Source organism: Cnephaeus nilssonii, assembly GCF_951640355.1.
Source record: "Cnephaeus nilssonii genome assembly, chromosome: 21".
NCBI lineage: Eukaryota > Metazoa > Chordata > Mammalia > Chiroptera > Vespertilionidae > Cnephaeus > Cnephaeus nilssonii.
The window spans coordinates 18,198,188-18,212,529 of NC_137092.1; the positions used below are offsets into that span (position 1 = coordinate 18,198,188).

The 14,342-nt window shown below is 41.0% G+C and overlaps 1 protein-coding gene across 10 annotated transcripts in view; it reads left to right on the forward strand.

The window, feature by feature from the left end:
* Positions 1-14,342, forward strand: part of DNM3 (dynamin 3) — a 373,749-nt gene that overhangs the window by 269,080 nt on the left and 90,327 nt on the right. Inside the window, exon 17 of one of the 10 annotated variants that reach the window (XM_079761531.1) lies at positions 8,947-9,865. The exons of the other annotated variants lie outside the window; for them this stretch is intronic. Within the exon in view, the coding sequence (XP_079617657.1) occupies positions 8,947-8,977 (31 nt within the window). The 3' untranslated portion in view covers positions 8,978-9,865. Of the gene's footprint in view, positions 1-8,946; positions 9,866-14,342 lie in introns of those variants that run through there. 10 annotated transcript variants of the gene reach the window in all.

Here is a 14,342-nt window from a genome sequence, read left to right on the forward strand (position 1 = left end):
TCAGATGAAGATTAAGTTAGTAACCAGTCTTCCATGCCAAGCTGAGTAATGAAATGTGTGTCATCCTATGTCCTCTCATGGGCCATCTTTCCATGAGCAGTGTTTACAGTGCCCTCTAACTCAGAATACCCGTGGAGGGGGAAAAAGTCGGTTTGAGAGTAAAAACTCTATTTCTCTCAATGGACTTATCTAGTTCATTGTACTCTTTCTGTAACTTCAGGGATGATATAAGGGTTTGGTTTCCCCATTCTTTATTCTCAGTATGTATACCGGTATATAAATTTTTCTAGCTGGAGACCAACTGCAGTCTGATGCATTGTCCTGAGGAGTCCATAAGTCAACTGGTATTAGTCAGGTGTCAGCTGTATTGCTCTGAGAAACACACAATGCATCTAAGCAACAACACCTGACTTCTTTCTAGTTTTAACACAATGATAAATAAATTAATTTAAAATGTAACCATGTCATCAATACTTGTCTCTACTGCTAAACTGCTTTCCTTGAGGAGGAGGTTATGTCTGTCTTCTTTATAATTTTTTTTTATATCTTTTTATTGATTTCAGAGAGGAAGGGAGAGAGAGATTGAAACATCAGTGATGAGAAAGAATCATTGATCAGCTGCCTCCTGCACGCCCCCTACTGGGAATTGAGCCCGCAAGCTGGGCATGTGCCCTGCTTGGAAATTGAACTGTGACCTCCTGGTTCATAGGTCGACACTCAACCACTGAGCCCTAACTGTCCAGGCTCTGCTGGAACTCTTAAGTTCACGTGGGTCAGAGATTTGAGGACTTGCATAGTTATTGGTGATGAGCTCCGAATAGGACAGTGATGATTTCCCTCTATAAACCTAAAGGGGTATATCCTGTGCTTTCCCTGTCCAGGAGTTGGATCGGAATACATGCTTATCAAGTCAATAAAAGGGAACCTTATATTTTGAAAGATGTTAAATCCCAATCTTCGAATTAGAGAACTCTGTCTTTTGTGTCCACTCTCTTCCTTTGTTGTGGTCTCTCACTGCAAAGACATTTGTCATCATATGGACCCCATCCTGTGTCTTACAGTAGTTTACTAATTCTCCCTGCTGCATACCTTCCCTTTATGAGTGTCTGTCTGGTTGTGAAATAGCATCCTTAGGAAATCCTAGGTACATCAGAGAGGAGGGACCTGGAGAGAGGTGGATTGGAGGACCAAAATCGTCTACCCAGTTGATTTTTTTGACTCACCAACCTCACCAAGACAGGAATTAAATATGATTTGGTAATATTTTTATGAACTAAGTCTGTGACAATTGATTTCACAGCTAAGATAAATTCTCATGGAAGCCAGCGCAATTTGCTGGGGTATGAAATGTCTGTGGCTTGAAGCAATCAATTTAAATTCTTCTCTTACTGGTTTTCATATTAAACTCTGAAATGAAATAGGCATATGATCCCTACTTGGATGACACTTTCTGCCTTTTCTGAGGTAATAAAATAGCAAGTTGGTGCTTTTCAGCTTTTTCAAAGGTCATTAAGAGGCTTTGGAGAAATTCACCATGCTTGAAACACCTGTGTAAAATCCGTATGCATTTTCTGGGGGAATTAGGCATTGTGCCCCCTTGCGCATTTCAAGCGGTTTGATAGAATAGACTCAGCAGCTTAGATCTGTTCCTCTCTTCCCAAGGACTTAAACTAGACTCATATCTTAAGCCATGAGTAGTGCCAGCAGGGATCTGAGGCACCACCCGTGTTCAGGAGGTTCCTGTCCAAGGGCTGTCTTGATGAATGAGCCCGACACAACTTGTGTGAAGTTCAGGGACAAAATGAAACTATGTCCTTCACAGCAAGTTTACTTTTCTTCTAGGATTTCAGAACAAACACATTGCCCGCCCCCCACCTACTTCCCAGAACAACTATTTGCTGATGGGTACTCCCTTCCCCCAAGGCCTCCTTCAGACAAACACTGTGGCTTGGGACGGAAGTGTGCCTCCATTTGGGGACCACAAAATGGCCCCAACTGTGTTCAGTGACAATTGGAGAGCAATCTCTAGTTGCAGACATATTCCGGAAAAATAGATGCTCAGTTTTAAGATGCAGTTTTTAAAAGAGATGTTTCAGAAGTTAAGTTGCAGGAGAAGGTCTGACAGATCATGGAAAGAGACTGGTCCAACTGGGCCAACATCTTTGAGCTTGTAATTGTAAATAAGACTCTGTAGCTAGTTTTTGTTTAAAAAATTAACTTTTATTTTTGAAAATGAATGAAGAATGAGATTCAGGCTTTTATTAAAAATACTGAGTTTGCATTCTGTTTGTTTATGGCAAGGCTAGAATTAAAGGGAGCTGTGTGCCATGCTTCAGACAGCGTGCTGGGGGTTTGGGGATGTCACGGCACACCTAAGCCGAAGCCAGCAGGCCAGTAGGCCACCTGTGGGGAGAGCTCTTAAGAAATGAACAAGCAGTGATGTGAACGTTTCCCTAGCTGGGTCTAGCCTGAAGGAAATTTTGAAACTCCTTACATTTCTCTGACAATCTTAGAAGCCTCCCAACAACAAAACTAAAGAAAAGGAAGGGCATGTTTTACTGACGATTGGAATCATTAGGTTTGTAGAGACCTATTCAGTATTGTAAAACAATCTACAAGTTGAAGAAAAAAATTTGATTCAAATAGGAAAATAAATAGAAAAAGTCCAAAGAGGGTTATTATTCAAATCTGTTGCTGTTTCAATGCAGTTATAGTGAGCAATGGATCCGTGGCTGCCTCTGCAGACACAATGGTCCCATTGTTACCAGCGCCACTGTATCCTGTTCTGATTTATCAGACACCTTGCCTAAAGTTCTTGAGTTAGAAAAAGAACGCTTTGAATCAAAGTAACATGTGGCTATGCAAAGCTCCACAAAGGTCACTGAGCTCCCCTGAATAGTGCCCTCCAGCATGCAAGCCTACCTTTTTGTAATATCATCTTATAGTTCAGGAGTTTTTGTGACCTACTGTTGCATGTACAATGTATTTTTATTTTCCCTCACTTGAATTACTGTGAAGCCAACTTACCTGTAAAGAATGTCCATAGTGACTATCTACTGCAAGAATGTATTGTGAAGGAATTAATTATACATCTTGAATATAAATTATATGATTCTACTTCAATCTGACTCACTGAGAGGAACACTAAAATTAAATCTATTTACAGGCAAGTTTCATTAATTGTAGTGGACACATACAGCCTTGGTAGAGGGAACAACATGGCATAAGCCTTAGTAGAAACGGTTAAGTCACGCTGCCTTGAACTCTGAGCAGATCCATGCTTTCCTAAAGAAAACATTTGCAGAGCCTGACTAAGCGACCTTTTCTCCTTTCCTTTTCGTTTTTCTAATGTTGGGCCTGCCTATGTTTATTTCTTACATTTCTGAGGGAAATACTGTTTGATAAAGGGATAGTTTCAATAAATGCAATTGCAGAGAATAGTTTGGACTGTCCCCAGCTCAGGGTGTGCCTTAGCCTCACCTCCCTCCATACTCTTCTAGGCCAGAGCACACCTGCTGGGCCATGCCATGCTTCTAGATACCGGCCCGAACGTGTTTCAACGCTCTATGATGAGTTCGCTTTAGAAAACCGATCAATGCTTGCCACTTGGTTACTCTGTCAGTGCACTAAGGTAGTTAACATATTTGTTTTGATGACTACATTGTGAATTTTAAAATAAATGGGCCATCTGAGATCTGTACTAATGGCTCTCAAAGTCTTTGGTCTGAGACCCCTTTCCACTCTTAAAAATTATTGACGATTTCAAAGGGCTTTTGTTTATATGGAGTGTGTGGATTATACTGGGAATTCTGTGAGCCAGTTGACTTCATGTTGTTGCTTAAAATTGGCTACAATGAGAGTATTTATACCATGGAAATTGGCAAATGCTACAAACCACAGCTTTTTTTTCTTTTTTTTCTTTTCTGGAAAGCTAGTCGTTCAATAGTTATTAGCATACCACCAATTATATCCATTGTTAGAAATTAAAAAACAAAGATTTAAAAAAAATTTTAGTTGTTAAATCATTTTAAAATGATAGTTAATAAATCTATTTTGTATTCGCGTAAATGCATGCTTTGGAAAAACATATTTTTAAAATATCAGAGAGAAGAGTGGCATTATTTTTTTACATTTGAGCAAATCTCTTTAATGTGCAGCATAATGGAAGACAGCTGGATTCTCATATCTGCTCCTGCTTTCAGTCTGTTGCAATATGTTGTTTTGGTTGAAGTGAATGAAGAAAATCTGGCCTCACTGAAATATGTAGTTAGGAAGGGAAGAGTGTTTTAATAGCCTTTTCAGATAATTGTGGATTTTCTCCTTTGACATCTTACCAAAACTCGACAAGAGCTAGTTTCCAAAAAGTTGGTTGCAGTGTGGAATCTGAAATCATAACAATGAACTTTGCATATTCTGCCCCCTAATCCACTGGTCTGTCATATCCCTTAAGTGGATCTTTTCTTATGAGTGATTTGGTAACATCACACATTTGTCATTTGGAAAATACGATTCACTGATTTATACAGATCTTCTCAATGTTTACAGATTTCACTCCACAGCATTTAAAAATCACATTCATTGATAGCACCACCAGTCTCCTCAGAAAGGGGAAGCTGCCAAGCCCATGGAGGGAGGTTCAAGGTTTCCAAAATTCTAAGGTCGAATTTCATCGCTGGTCACAAATACCATCAGCGGTCTTCCTCTAAGTGACAGGCTCGTTTTATTTTTGAGAACATTTCTGCCTTAAACTCAGGTTTTCATCACCATGGATTGACTGTAAGTCAGGCTTTCCAGTAAAAGGACATCCCAGGAACAGCAGCTTGCTGTTCCGTGGCACCGGTGCCTTTGCTCAAGGAGGGGACCTTGGTGTGCAGCAAAAGAGCTCCCGTTCTGTGACACAGAATAGTAGAAAGACGTGTACTCAGGGTCTAGATGTAATGATGTTAATATTTTTACTGCTTCATCAAGGATAGACTTACATGTGAAAATGGCTTTGTTTTTAACTGTGAGTTGGTATCAACAAGGAATATAATGACTATTAATAATTATGCAGAAACAATACCCAGCAATAAATTGGGATGGTCCAGGCTCAAAGGAATAAATGGGCCATCCTACCTGTGATGATGTCATAGAGGAGAGGCCTGCCTCGTGGAAGAATTTGGCTCAGGTGACCTCTATGGTACCTCCCAAGTTAACTATATAAAACCTGTTTTATATCTTGTAATACAGAAATTACATGCACATTATAAATTATATATTCTAACTTAATCAAAATGTTTAGTGTAATGGCCCATTCCTCAACTATCTTTGATGAATGAGAGTTCATGTTAATTACAACTTTTCAGTCTCAAATGTGATACCACTGTTTATTATTGATATTGTCAACTTGCCTTTGGGATTCTTTTTATAAATTGGAGAATCAGTATTTCCAGAATCAGAAATGCAAATTCTCACTTTCATTTTAGGTAAACTGATGTGAATTATAATGAAGGGTGTGAGAACTAAAAGTTAGACAACAAGAGTTAAGGTAGTTTCTTTAAGAGGGAAGCATGCCTTTATATTCTCTGAGTTCTTTGGGTGGTTAAGTAGAATAATCAAGGGATAACTACATATTTAAGTTTCCAAATATTAGCAAGTTTTACTGTAAATTTTGTTAGCAAACCTGAATGATTGTGGAACTGAGTTTGTTTTTTAATATGGCTAGGAAACTTTCTTCACGAAAGTAAATTGAGGGTAGAAGTTATCTAACATATAAGTACTTTATCGAGCACCTATTAGGTGCTAGGCTCTTTGGTGGGGGCTATGGAAACAAAAGTGGTTCTTGTTCTTTGCAGTTATGACTCTCAGAGTGTATTGAGAAGAAATGGATATTTCTGTCAGTGGTATAGTAAAGTAATTGAGATTTCCAGGATCCTAATTTCCTCGATTCCCAATTTGCAAATCAGTCAAGACATCTGTATAAATAGTCAGAAATGCATTGCATAAACTAAGATCTTGCAGATCCGTCTCCCCTGGGCCATCAAAAGATCTCTAGAAGGTTTCACAATCTTCAGCTTTCACAGGGCTTTTGTAGCCAGCAGGAAATGGCAGACTAATTGCCATATGGGAAAACATGAGGTGTCATGTCTTTGGAGGAAAATGGTCCAAACTCTATCTAAGACTCGGTATCTGCTTAAGTTTAGCAAGTGAAAACGGACTTAGGAGTCTGTGCAGACTCCTCCTTCAGAGTACTCAGGCAGTGTGTTGGTGTCCTCAAGCAGACACCATCAATAATAGAAAGTGTCTTGCCTTTATACAAAATGATGACATTTATAACCTAGAACATTACATTCAAACTTCTCAAGTCTTCTACCTGCCAAGCCCAGTTTAGAATTGACTACCTTCAACCTCCCGGCTGCTTGCTTATGCCAGAAATTTCGGCGTCACCTTGATCCCTCTCATACCCTTTCTACAGCCATTTCTTCAGGAAAACAGGATTCCCTTCCTAGTTAAAGTTCAACTTCTTATTGCGTCTGCCTCCCAAGTCCAGTCCCCTCAGGCCTGGGTTCTGCAGCAGCCTCCTCCTTGGTGGGTCTTTTTCTGCTCCTAACACATTCTAGTCAGCGTGTTCTCACACAAGAGAGAGATTTCAGGAGCAGTAAATCAGATCCTATCACATACCTTTACTTAAATTCCTGCAGGGTTATTTCATCATACTTGGGGAAATCCAAGCTTCTTATGGCCTCGGAGGCCCTACCTGATTGGCTTCTGGCTGGTGCTCTGAACTCACTTCCGGCCGCTGTCTCCTCCCCCCCACCCCCCTTACTCATCGGGCTGTAGTCATACTGGCCTCCTTACTGTTTCTGGACGCTGTTGAGCTGGTTCCTGTCTGAGGGAGGGCCTTGGCATCGTCCAGGAATGTCCTTTCCCTGGAGATTCTCACAAGTCATGCCCCCTCTTTGGTTCGTCTCTTTTCAAATGTCACCACTGCATTTTCTGACTATCTTCTCTAAAGGCACTTCCATCATTCTATTTCCTTCTCTTGCTCTGTTTTGTCCACAAAACTTACTGCTTTTTTATATGTTTATTAATGTTTTCTTTGTCTTCTGTCTTCCTCATTTGAGTCTAAGTTCTGGGAAGATAAGAATTTGATCTCGTCTGTTCACCGCTCCGTCCTTAGTGCCCAGTATAGAGCCTGGCAGGTAGCAGTTGTTCAGGAATGGGTGCGTGAGTGAATGAGTTTTGCTGTTACTTATTAATATCCTTGAGCTTGCTGCTCAGTGAATATTCTTCCTCAGTCTTACACTTCAGTCATCATTTACTTAATGGCAACTGTATGTTCTGTGAAGATATAAAACAAGGTCTGGAATAATTATATAGAACTTTCTACTTTACAATTCATTGTTACGTATATTAATTTAGTGTGTTAGACATTTAGGAAGCCATCCAAAAGAGATGCCAGGAGGGAACAAGAAAAATGTTAAGGACAAGCTTATAAGGAGGGGACTAAACTCAAAATTATAAAAATTGGTAGTGTCCAAGTTGGACACACAGAGAATGAGAGATGAGAAGAGTAACTCAAGCCAAGCATCATGAACTTATCCAGAAACGTTGTTGTGAATGAACTGGAGTTCCACATATGAAGACTGGAGTACAGGAAGTTGTGGCCAAAGACAGGAAATTGTGTCCAGGGAACAGCGTTTTGCTTTGCTGGAAAGAGACTATGTATAACTGGAAGTTATGAAAACTGAATATGATAAAATATTCTACGTGTGTGTCGATGGGGAAAGAGGCATTAGCAGAATTGAATTATGGGAAATTTTGAAGCTTGTCTGAACATGGTTGGGAACTAGAGGACAAGGAACTTCTTCAGATTGTTAGAAGGAAGTGACAGTGGTGTGGAGAGGAATATATTTCTGATGAACCACCTGGAAACTGAAAGGGGGTAGGGTGAGATCAAGGAGAGAAGCCTGGAATGTTCCAATATGATAAAGTGACAGAGTTTCAGATGAGCCATCCACTTGAAATTGGTTTCTTTTCTCCGTGGTCCACAAATTAATCATCAAAATGAAAATCTCAAGAGGAGAGTTGCCAGGAAAATGGTACCCGTAACAGAGGTTAGGTAACCTGTGAGCCAGCATCCCTGCTTTCCTCAATGCAAGCATGCCCCACACAGTTATAGCTGAGCTAAGGTGACATCACCTGGGTCAGCTCTTGGCCCCTACAAAGTGGCTTAGAGTCCAAAGTGTCGAGGTACAGTACATTGTAAAAAGCTATTATACTTAATATATTAACAAGCTTGACCTTAATATTCTCTTATAAATGAGTCAAGCTGCTTTGTAGACCCAACTCCATAACTTATAGTTATATTCTCAAGCATTTCTTCCTGTGAAGGTATGGCACTTGCTTCTTTCTCCGTGACACTTTGAAAAATCTTATTTCTTGATCATCCCATGTATTTGCTCTGAAATACTGGGATGATGAAACGTTGGAATTAAAAGGGACCAAAACATGTTTTACCTCTAGGTAAGACCACATCTCAAATATATGAGCAAGATGGAAGTCTGTTATAGTTGCCTCCATGATGGTTGATCCCAGAGTTTTTACCAAGCTCAGGGCAGGGCTATGCAGTTTGCCATTGATCTTGTCCATTGCTCACCCTTACCTCCTTCTGTCGTCCTCCTTCTTTAGTCTTCTTTTCTCGGTTGTTTACATCATTTGGAAGTTGCTTTGTGAGCTAATAATTTTTCCAGTAACATTTGAACTTTAATAATAACTACTACCAAGCACCATGCTAAATGCTTTGCATACATTAGTTCAAACCCTTAAAACCCCTCTTAGAAGGTACTATCCTTAGTTATCAACAGGAAATGGAGACTACGAAAACTTGAATAATTTAGCCCAATGTCACAAAACTAACATGTCATTAACAAGTTCCAGAGTTTGAATTTCTGTATCTAATTCCAGTGTCTCTGCTCTTCTTGTCACATCTCGCTGACTCCTGTAGAAACATACACCTCTCGAGATTCTCAAGAATGAAACTGCCAGAAGCCTGACTGGTTGGTGAAAGTTTTGCTACGGAATAAGGATAAGGATAAGGATAAGGATAAGGATAAGGATAAGGATAAGGATAAGGATAAGGATAAGGATAAGGATAAGGACATCTGGGATGGATATAGCTGTTCACCTACAACACATAGTTAAAAGTCACTCTGGCTTTATCAGGAAACATCCATTGTTAGACCCCTGGGATGCTAGGCTTCACTCTCCTTGGAGGTAGTCTCAGATGCTTTATTGCAGATAAGTTCATTATTCTTCTTTGGTCCCTGTATCCCCAGTAGAAGCCAACACATGTCCCTCATATGGAGGGAGAAGAAAAGGACAACCAGTCCTCCAGCTCAGGCACCCAGACAGCTTCTCAGGCTCCAGGCTTTACCTTTGGGTCAGACCTGTTATGCCCACACAATTCCAGCAGCATGGCATCAACACACACCTGTTCACTCTGAGCTTCTTCCTCCCTAGGTACCATCCACCTTAGATCCTTGCAGTCACTGAGGGAGGCCTGATTCTCAGAGACTCATTTGCATTACCAACAATTCTTTCTGATATCTCTGTACCACACTGACAGTTTCATCTCAGTGTTTTCCTTTGTGGCAATGGCCTAAAACTCAGGAAGTTTCAGATTGCTGCTAGCAGTGCTTTGCCTGCTAGTTTCATCTTGAGAACATTGTCCCCTGGCCTTTAACCCTATCCGTCTCCTCCTCAATCACCTTGAAGGCTCTCTCCACTCCCCAAGGATGACCCATCGCTTTAGTTGGATCCCAGAACTGGGCACATTGATTGTCAGGACTTGACCAATGAAGAGTACAGGCAACAATGACTCATATTCTTTGTGACTGATTCTCCATCATCACTTTCTGAAGCAGTCTTGTTATTTCTTTCTAGTCCTATAGAAAACCAAGTTTACCTTGATAGTATTGAGATTTAGGGATCATTTCTAAGTTTCCCAAGGAAAGAGGTAAATTTCCCCAGGAAAGGGCAACGTTGTCTCCTTCCTCAGTTTAAAAAAAGATTTGGGGTCGGCTTTGTGTTTTCCTTGTGGTTAAAAATGTGGAATTGCTTGTTTTGCAATAGGTTTTGTTCTGTGTTGCATGCAATTTTCTCCTTTATATCTTTTTTTCCCCTTAAAATTAAATCCAGTAGAATGTGAAAGAAAGAGAAGTGAAATAATCTCCACAGCTGCTGAGTTTTCCTGGAAGGCAAAGACATCTCAATTTTAAAGTTAGTCTTAGGACATGAAATCGTTGTTCTTTGAAACAGCTGTCTGGTCCAAAACGCCTTTGTAGTATCCATTTTAAACGGCAAATTTTAAAAACCGCTAGGAGCTTTGTAAAGATTTCCTTTATCTGGGTTATGCATTATTTTCAGTCTTTGAGTAATTGTTAAAATGACAAAACTGACTGGAATAAAACAGATGTCTGTTTTTTGTTTTGTTGTTAAGGGGGAAGAGGGAAATGTCATTGGGGTATTGGGATTTACTTGGTATCTGAACAGTAAAATCTAAATAAATGATTGTTGGTATCTTAGCATTCTGTTTATCATCGATTTTTGTGCATTGGGCCAGAATATCATGTGTCTCTCAGGGCTTAGCACCATACCTGTCACACAGTTCCTCAACAAATATTTATTAAGCAACTAAGTCAATGTCATGATAACCATTATACGGAATGACGTGTCATGTAACCAGACACACATAATTCATCCATCCTTCTGTTTTCTTCTATAAAGACACCTGGCATGGAAGTTTTCCTTGATAGAAACTCTGAGTTTGAAGATGTGTATCAAAGTCTCTTCTATTTTCATTAGTCCATTATGGGTCTCTTGCCCATGATTTTATGTAAATCAGCTCTGGCATTGTGTATATACTTTTACTACCTCTTGGAGTTATAAATTCCATAAGTAAAAGGTAGTTGTAGTTCAACTCACAGGCTAGATAAGGGAGCACAGAGGAGAGAAAAACTTGTGCAATTAATGCTGCCTGAGGAATGTCTGAATCAAGGCTGTAAGAATGAGTAGACATGTACCAGGTGGTAAAGAAGGTGGTGGACAAAGGCAATAGTGCCAGGCAAGGTCTGAAGGATGAGAGGGTGTGCCATGGGACCCCTGGCCAAAGCACTGTTGCCACTACCACCATCACCATTATCAGTGTCATCATCACCATCTTCTGCATAAATACCACTCTTTCACACAAGACACAGGTTGTCATTGAAGTGTTTTGATTTTTTAAAATATGGTTTATTTTCTTTGACAATTTAATTATATCCATTTATGCTAAAAACTGTGGGTATACTTAGAATGGCCCCCTCAGACAAGTCACTGAATAGCCAAGATTCCTGCATACCATATTTTTTGTTTTTGACGCAGAGACTGATGTGTGTGAACAGATCTGGGGCCTTAAACAGTTTTATGCTTCTGGTTATATGCTGCCCTCCCCAATCCTGGTCTCACTGAGCAGAGCCTAAATGGAGGTGGTGCTGGTGACCTGGAGGGGCAGGGGTCAGTGCCCGTCATATGCAGCCCTTTTCACAGAGCAGTCCAAATGTCTCGATGCATTCAGGACACCTTGATGTAGTCTCAGACGGAGCAGTGGCATGAAGGCTATTTCTCCATGTGATCACAACTCATACAGAACCTTCCAAACTGAGTTCTAGGAACTGACTTTGATATAACTTGACAGGGTTAAAAGAATGATAATAATGGTGACAGGTAATGATTTAAAATAATTTGATAGGCTCGTTTTGTGGGGAGCCATTATGGAAAACCATTGCTATCATGACATGCCAGTCCCTCTTATCCTTCTAGAATTTTCCTCTGCCCTGTTCTCCTCAATACTGATAAACTTATACAGATACCTTCACCATCACCCAGGCTCTAAGAATTCCCATCAACCTCTCTCCAGGTATTTGGGGGCCAGAAGAAACCTTAATTTCTCCATATTTTGTCACAAACTTTTTTTTTTGGCTTGATCCCTACTGTGCCTTCTGGGATTAGGTATTACTTCTCCTGTGTTGATAGTGCCTCATAAATCTAGTTCTTTAGAACTTTAATAAAATGAATGTTTAAAGAATTTATATAATAACTAGAGGCCTGGTGAATGAAATTCACGCACAGGTAGGGTCCCTAGGCCTAGCCGGCAATCAGGGCTGATCGCCCAGGGCCTTCCTTCATTCCACGCCACCCCCTGGTGGTCAGCACACATCACAGCAAGCGATTGAACTCCTGAGAGGACACTTTACATATTATCCTTTTATATAGAGAGATTATTATTAGTCATTAACACAAAAGAAAGATCCCATCTGAGGTGATTCTTGAGAACTGACTGCTGAAGGGAAAGAGGCTGGGCTGGTACAGATAGCCAGCACCTTCCCTAGCACACAATAGGGCTGGCGTGGAGGCCCTGCCACCCTGAGTCTACTCCCTGGATTTCAGAAATGCTGAGCTGAAGCAGATCTTTACCACAACCTCTTCTGACCTAATAAAGGAGACAGACTGAGAATAGCTGTGGTTCTCTCCCTGCTTTCCTCCCCAGTTGCCTTTTTTTTTGTTTTTTATTCCTGTCTAAAGGCTTTCATTGCTTTGGGCTAAATGAAGCTCAGATTGCAACAACAGCTTTTTCAAGTGATATTGTAATAGTGACTAATTTGCCTGCTATTGGTTATGCCCAAGTAGACACATGACCTGTGGCTGTTTGGTTTGTTCTCCTATGGGAGAACACTTAATGAAGCTAATAAGCTGTATTAAAAGAAAATAAACAAGTTTCCATGGCCCCCAGCCTCACAGCCGCATATATTGTGGTTATTATTTATGATGCTGAGACACCAGTCCCACAGCTCCAGCTGCCCACTGGGCATTTCCCCTCAGAAGGCCTCGGACACTTCCTGTCTAACCCATCTGCAGCCCAAACCATTAACCTCTCTTCAAAGCCAGCCCTCACTGTTGGAGTTTTAGGGGGTCAATAAATCACACCCTTTCCTTCCCCCCTCCAGTTAAAATTTGTTGTTGCTGTTTTTAGAAACACAGGAGACAAACAGATAAAGTGTAAAACAAATGGACTTAGATCTGCAGCCAAATATCTCCCTAATACTTCAGCCCCCTGCAGTCACAGCCACAGCCGAGCATCCACAGGCCTCCACCACAGGGGAGCTCACCAGGGCATCTTGGAATGGAAGAGAAACATATGTGTCCTCCAGGCACGAGCTTGCTCAATTTCTCCTTTATAGCACACCAATCGAATCAGTCAGTTCTCCTTGTCTTTTTTTTTTTTTCCGGCAAATGAGGGCAATGAGCATGCACATTCCACCATTTAATCACTAGTCTTTGTACTTTAACATTTAACTTATTACTTTACTATTTCTTAATATATATTTTTTATTGTTGATAGTGTTACAGATCTCTCCCATTCCCCCCTTACCCTCTTCCTTTCAGATCCTACCCCCCACCCCCCAGGCTTCACCACCCTATTGCCTGTGTCCATGGACTATGCATATCTATAATAATAAAAGTGTAATATGCTTATTAGACTGGACAGCTGAATGACCTTCTGGACGTCATTCCAGACGAAGCCTCCACAGTGGGGGCCGAGGCAGGCAGGTGAATAGTTAGGGGTGATCAGGCAGGCAGGCGAGTGGTTAGGGGCGATCAGGCAGGCAGAGGGGTTAAGGGTGATGGGCAGGCAGGCAGGTGAGCGGTTAGGAGCCAGTGGTCCCGGATTGCAAGAGGGATATCCAACTGCCGGCAGTCAGACATCCCCCGAGGGGTCCCAGATTGCAAGAGGGTGCAGGCTGGGCTGAGGAACTCCCTCCGACCCCCGTGCATGAATTCCGTGCACCAGGCCTCTAGTAAATATATAAGTTCTTTGGTTTATCTCTTCTCATACCCCCATCCCCACATGGAGGTATGTCAGTTTGTTCCATACCTCAGGTTGGGACAGCATGAGAATATTATGCTAAGTGAAATGAGCCAATCTGAGGAAGACAAATATCATATGATCTCACTTATTTGTGGAATCTCCTTGTCTTTTGGGGAGGAAACAGTGAAGTCTAGGGGAAAGGGGCTAGGAGCCCTAGACCCTTCAGGAAGCCAGGAAATCAAGTTCCCACTAGCGATTCACTCCAGACTTGCCTGTTTTTATTGAGATTGCCTTCTTAATTTATGTGACTGATCAGATTGAGCATCTGGGTGTGAGCAAGAATATTTCTACATGAAATATTCTATATTGAAAGAATCTCCACTACTTCCGTTGTAACCTGCCTTCTTAAGGATCTTTTTCATCATAAATAAGACCCCACAGTTATAACCAAATT